At 38.4% G+C, this 6,000-nt stretch overlaps 1 protein-coding gene across 1 annotated transcript in view; it reads left to right on the plus strand.

Moving 5' to 3' along the window:
• LOC107583560 (EH domain-binding protein 1-like) overlaps positions 1-6,000 on the plus strand; it is a 124,001-nt gene that overhangs the window by 22,200 nt on the left and 95,801 nt on the right. The window contains exons 4-5 of the mRNA XM_016269829.1: positions 1,916-2,186; positions 3,787-4,033. Coding sequence (XP_016125315.1) covers positions 1,916-2,186; positions 3,787-4,033 — 518 coding nt within the window. The remainder of the gene's footprint in view (positions 1-1,915; positions 2,187-3,786; positions 4,034-6,000) is intronic.

Raw genomic sequence — 6,000 nt, forward strand, 5'->3', positions numbered from 1 at the left:
CCCACATTTCTTTAAATCCATCTTTTATCATCTTTTGTATGATTTTCTCTTTCTCTCCCAAGCCAGTTCTTGCCATCTGGGCAGTTAGAGACTCAGTAGGACCTCCTCTAGTCAATGTATAAGCCATTAATCCGTATGCTGACACCTCCAACAGAAATAACAGAAATAGGTAGAAGTTATTCTACTCTTTTTTTATTATTATTATTTTTATTTTATTTTTTTTCCCTACTTAACTTTACGTTACTTTACTTTTATTAACTTCTTTCTTTTAATCTTTTTTTTAGATCACCGTCTGACACTTATTTAGATCTCAAATTAATCGCAAGGTGTGGTTCTGCTAAAGCCGAATCTTCGAGTCTAATCCCCGAGCCTATATCCAAATGAGAACGGCATCAGATCCGACCAGCACCCTGCAGTAAACCCTGCACAGCGTGTCTCAAAATATTGTTGCGCTGCAGTAAACCCTGAACAGCTCACGCTACACACCTCAGTAAACCCTGTACAGTGTATAACACAAATACTTATCCACACTGCAGTAAACCCTGGACAGTGTACAATGCATTTAATGCCGCGAATCACCATTCCCCTCCACAGAGCGCGCCCAGTTTTCACGATTAAACCATCGTCCACCCCAAATTAATTCTCTTGCTGCAGTCAAGAATATTGAATTAAACGGGTCTGCAAGATATAGCTCTTAGACTCGACAGTTCGTACAGCAGAAAACCCACAGAAAAATAGAAGAGATACTCAACTCTCTATTTTGCCTTGCGGAGCATCAACAATAGTTCAATGGATCGATGAGATCTAAGCGGTGCCTCCAAAAACGGATGCAAAATCAGATCCATGTCAGACGGGTGGGTTCAAGAAAGTTGTAAATTTATTCAAAAGTTTACAAAAATGCGAATAAGCAATAAAGAAAATCATAACTTGAAGCTGAAACATACAATTTTAAATAAATGTTATGCTGGTTGAAAGTCTCTTCACATCCCGAGAGCAATACTTTTTTGGGATTTTTGGTCCCTTGTAAATTTCAGCATGTCATCTTTGGTGTTCTTTTCAGGATTTCTGTCCAGTCTCGGTTCAGTTTCATTTGAGTGACAGTTACCTTTTTCCTTTTGTGGTTTAGTTTCTTTCTGTATGTGCACAAGTGTCCATTTACTTATGCATTTTGAGGCTTATTTATGTGCTTGTTTACATTTGTTCTGTTTTTGGTCATAGTTTATTAGCTGCTTTTTCTAGGCTTTCATACACAGTGCACTGCTTGATCTCGGTGTATAAGGAATGTCCACCCAATACATGTCCTATGAGTGTATGTTTGTGTTTGTGTTTGCATGTGCATATGTCTATGTGTGCGTGATTGTGTGTGCGTGTGGTACATTGTGATATAATCCAGCCTCCCGTTACCCCCCAGATGGTGGAGTCTTAACATTAAGCCCATGTGCTTTTATCCCTGTATAAGTGTATGTATGGAGCTCCTATGGAAATGCTTGAGTTGTTTATTCATCGTATTGGTTTAGGAATCTCTTTGTTGCCATAGAGATTACGTCCGATCTGTTTTTCAGTTTGTTAGAGCGAAGACACAGTTCTGGCTCTTTTCAGAGAGACACACCTCAACACACACACACACACACACACACAGATATTGTCTGTATGTATTGCATGCCTCTCTTTGCATTATACAGGTTAGCGTGTTTATTGATTGTATGTTGTGCTGTTTGCAGAGATTGTGAGGCAGCTGAATGCTCTCAGCTCTATAGATGGAGATCCAGATGACTGCCTAAAGCAAGCAAATAAATAATTTTTATTTAAATTATAGTTTCTCTTCATGTTTATACATTTAGTACTACTGTAATGGTAGGTTTAATTTATGTAATACCGGTGTAGATGCGCATTTTTTTTGCTTGTGTATTTCTAGAACCATCTCCTAAGCCCCATGTGTGGTCCACTATCAGAGATCAAGAGCCTGTATATGATCAGAACACCTCTTATCCTTCAAACCCATTTGATGAGGCTGACATAGAAATGGACTCTCCTCAACATGGCAACCCGTTTGATGAACCTGAACCCGAACCCCAGCCTAAAGTTTCTCCACCCAGAAGCAGCAAGAGGAAGAATGTCCGGCCGGTGGACATGAGCAAATACCTGTACGCCAACACGACCAAGACAGAGGAGGAGGAGCTAGATGAGTGAGTCAAGGAATTCTGGGATGTTCTGTTGGAGGGGCTGTAGGTTAGAGCAGAACATTTTAAGTGGTTATTTTTGAGTTATCAAAACAATTCTGGAACACACAAAATCTCTGTTTGCTCTTCTACTGTTCATTAGTAGTGCGTGAGTGTGTGTGCGCGCGTGTTTGAGAGAAGGAGAAAAGCACTTGTCGGAGGAGAAGAAAGTGGTGAGTGAGTTCTTTCAGCAGGAACAAGGCTTCTGTTGTTCCCCACATTCTTTGGCCTTGTCTGTTCATCTCTGCATTTCTCGCACTTACTCACAGTGCTCCAGCAGGGACACACGTTTCCAAACCTGACGTTATGTAGCGAACAGGAGAGCAGAAGAGGGTGTTTATTTTTGTTTATTTTTCCTATGTTAAATAACTGTCACTTTCTACTACAGCACATATGTATATGTATATAGCCATTACTCCAGTCTTCATCCACATGATCCTACAGAAATCATTCTAATATGCTGATTTGCTGCTCATTTCTTCCTATTATTAGTGCTAAAAACAGTTGTGCTTCTTAATATTTTGTGAAAACTGCAATGCATTTTTAGATTTATTTGATGAATAAAAAGTTCTAAGGATCAGCATTTGTTTAAAATCTTTTGTAACATTATAAATGACTTTACTGTTTTGATCAATGCATCCTTTCCAAATAAAAGTATGGATTCTTTAAAAACGGAGCTTACTGAGCTTAAACTTTTGAATTATATATTTATACTAAATGCGAGCTGTATATTAATATTTAACAAAAGTGTTTTTGTTTTTTTACAAAAATAATCTAGAAATGACCCTTTTAAAATGATCATTATTTTTCAATGATCATTTTTGCTTAGTCACACGATACATGAGACATATTTTTAAAAAATTGCCTACAGTTCTCTGATCCCTCTACCTTCTCTTTCTGCTTTGCTTTCACTCTGTCTTTCGTCCTCTCTTTCACCTCCATTTGTTTTGACTGCACTTTCCACTTTTTTCTTTTATTAACTTATTTGCATTGCTGTCAGCTCTTTCCTCCCTCCTTTCTCACTCTCGCTCTTTCGCTCTCTGTCTTTGTCCGTAAGCTTGGGAGCTTGGGATACTTTGTGTCTTTAACCTTGTCTTTCAGCTGAATACCTGTTCAGTCTTTTCTCCGCTCTGTCTCCTCATTGTGTGTGTGTGTATTCATGTACATGTGTGTGCCTGTGGTGAGTGATGGGTCTTTACACAGCAGTGTGTATTGATGCCAGCGGACGTCTGTGTCCGTCTGTCAGTGAGCTCTCCGACGAGGCCATAGGTTAAAGTTCATGAGGTGTGACCTCTGGAGCACCTGGTCCTTCTCATAGTCAGTAGAGCGTTTTATTGGCTAATAATGTTTGCTGATGTTTACATGAAGACAACAACACACACACACATTTGTCAGCGTAATATACAGACAAGTAGAAAGGTGCAGAAAATCTAAATGTTTTAAACTGGCTAAGTATACTAAATTGACAAGTACCTGTAGTGTGAACAAAAACACAAGTGTCCCATTTCTACTGTGATTCGCCAAATTGTTATTTTGCTGATATGGCGGTTTGTTCTCCCACTCTTAGATCAAACCCATTCTATGAGCCCAGATCCTCTGGTGCAGTCACATCCGAGGTAGACAGCAGCATCTCCGAGAAGAGCACCAAACGCCAGGCCCCTCTGCCTCCTAGTGCTGGACCCAACCCTGCTGTGGCCCCTGGAGGCCCTGTACCAAAGACCTCAGCTCCTGAAGGAACACCCACTCCACAGGCTCTGGCACCCTCAGCTGTCTCAGCTGTTATAGGTAGAGAGTTGACCTCGTCCTCACCCAAGGTAAATCTTCCTCACCACATTATCACTCTTATTTCCAATAGAGTATGATGTTAGTGTATTGTTGTGCTGACAATAATTGCTGTAATTAGTATCAACATCAAAATAGACTAAAATTGTTTAAAATAGTTATACTAATAAATAGACCAAAATAGTTTTTTTGTCTTTAGACTTTTGGTATTAAATTTGGTATTTGGTATTTTTCACCTCATTAGCTATCTTACATTTTTACTGAGCTTGTCACAATGCATTCTGGGATTGTGATGCAATGCAGCCTTAGATTTTTGAAAAATGGGTTGCTTACAAGCCGGGTACCTATTGGTAAAGGCTTTGTTTTGGGAATTAACCTATGATGCCTTTCATATGCTGTAACGCAGCTCATTAGGTTTGGAATACAGCTACAGAATTGATCTTTTTTGGTAGATGAATACTAGTCTTTGGGTTACCTGTATTTTTGTAAACTTTATATTTGTTACTAGGGATGCACTGATACTAAATTTCTCAACCGATACCGATAACTCATTATTCATAGTAACATCTGCTGATGCCATTATCGATACAGATACATGTAGCTTGGTTTTCTTAAGGAAGAAAATCTCTCCCAACTAATGCTAGTTTAAACTCTACAGGGAACCCTCTCATTTGGTACATAACTAAAATATTAAAGGTTATAATTAACAACAACCCAAACTATTGTATTCAACTGTTTTTATTTCTTTTCACATAGAATAATCACATTCAAAACTGAAATGTAAAAAAATGCATATGGTAGTTTAAAAAAAACTATTATCAGGGTGAAAACATTTGTGCTGCTTAATATTTTTGTGGAAACCGTGATGTTTTTTTTGGGAATCTTTGATGTATAGGAAGTTTAAAAAAAAACAGCAAAAAAAGTGTCTTCAGAAAGATCCTTCTGGTCCCACAGAATTTTTGTGTATTTGAACCCTTTGCAAAAATGACTATGATTTTGAGATCCATCCTTTCACACCGAGGACAACTGAGGGACTCATATGCAACTATTACAGAAGGTTCAAACGCTAACTGACGCTTCAGAAGGAAAAACCATGCATTAAGAGCCGGAGATGTGTACATTTTTCTTATTTTGCCTAAATACAGGTGCATCTCAATAAATTAGAATGTCGTGGAAAAGTTCATTTATTTCAGTAATTCAACTCAAATTGTGAAACTCGTGTCTTAAATAAATTCAATGCACACAGACTAAAGTAGTTTAAGTCTTTGGTTCTTTTAATTGTGATGATTTTGGCTCACATTTAACAAAAACCCACCAATTCACTATCTCAACAAATTAGAATACTTCATAAGACCAATAAAAAAACCATTTTTAGTGAATTGTTGGCCTTCTGGAAAGTATGTTCATTTACTGTACATGTACTAGCCCACCGAGTGTGAATGAGAGCGAGGGGTTGGGCTGCTGCAGAGGGGCTTATACATGGTCAGATTAAATCCCTACAGGCAGAATGTTTTTATTTACGCCTGCGAGTGTGTGCGTTATAATGTAGTCCATATTTAATTATAGCGAGGGTTTTATCACAGCGCAGCACTTGTGTATGTGTGTCCGCGCCTGAGAAGTCCTGCCCAACTTAAACATTTAATTGCCCAAATTCAGTGGCCTGTGAGGACACACACACACACACACAAGGCAAATAAGCAAAAGTCCCTTGTTTGTCCTGAACAGTTAAACTGGAGTGAAGACTTTGAATTTGAAGATCAGGGTAAATTTAACTTTTGTCTTCTGGGAAACATGTAACTATCTTCTTTAGCCTCTGATGGGCAGTACTAAATTAATTAGATTATTAAATTAATTATTTTGCCTAATGAATTTAGGCAAAATAAGAAAAATTTACACATCTCCGGCTCTTAATGCATGGTTTTCCTTCTGAAGCGTCAGTTAGCGTTTGAACCTTCTGTAATAGTTGCATATGAGTCCCTCAGTTGTCCTCGGTGTGAAA

Source organism: Sinocyclocheilus grahami, unplaced genomic scaffold (assembly GCF_001515645.1).
Source record: "Sinocyclocheilus grahami isolate Dianchi unplaced genomic scaffold, SAMN03320097.WGS_v1.1 scaffold54.1, whole genome shotgun sequence".
In the NCBI taxonomy this organism is placed as follows: domain Eukaryota; kingdom Metazoa; phylum Chordata; class Actinopteri; order Cypriniformes; family Cyprinidae; genus Sinocyclocheilus; species Sinocyclocheilus grahami.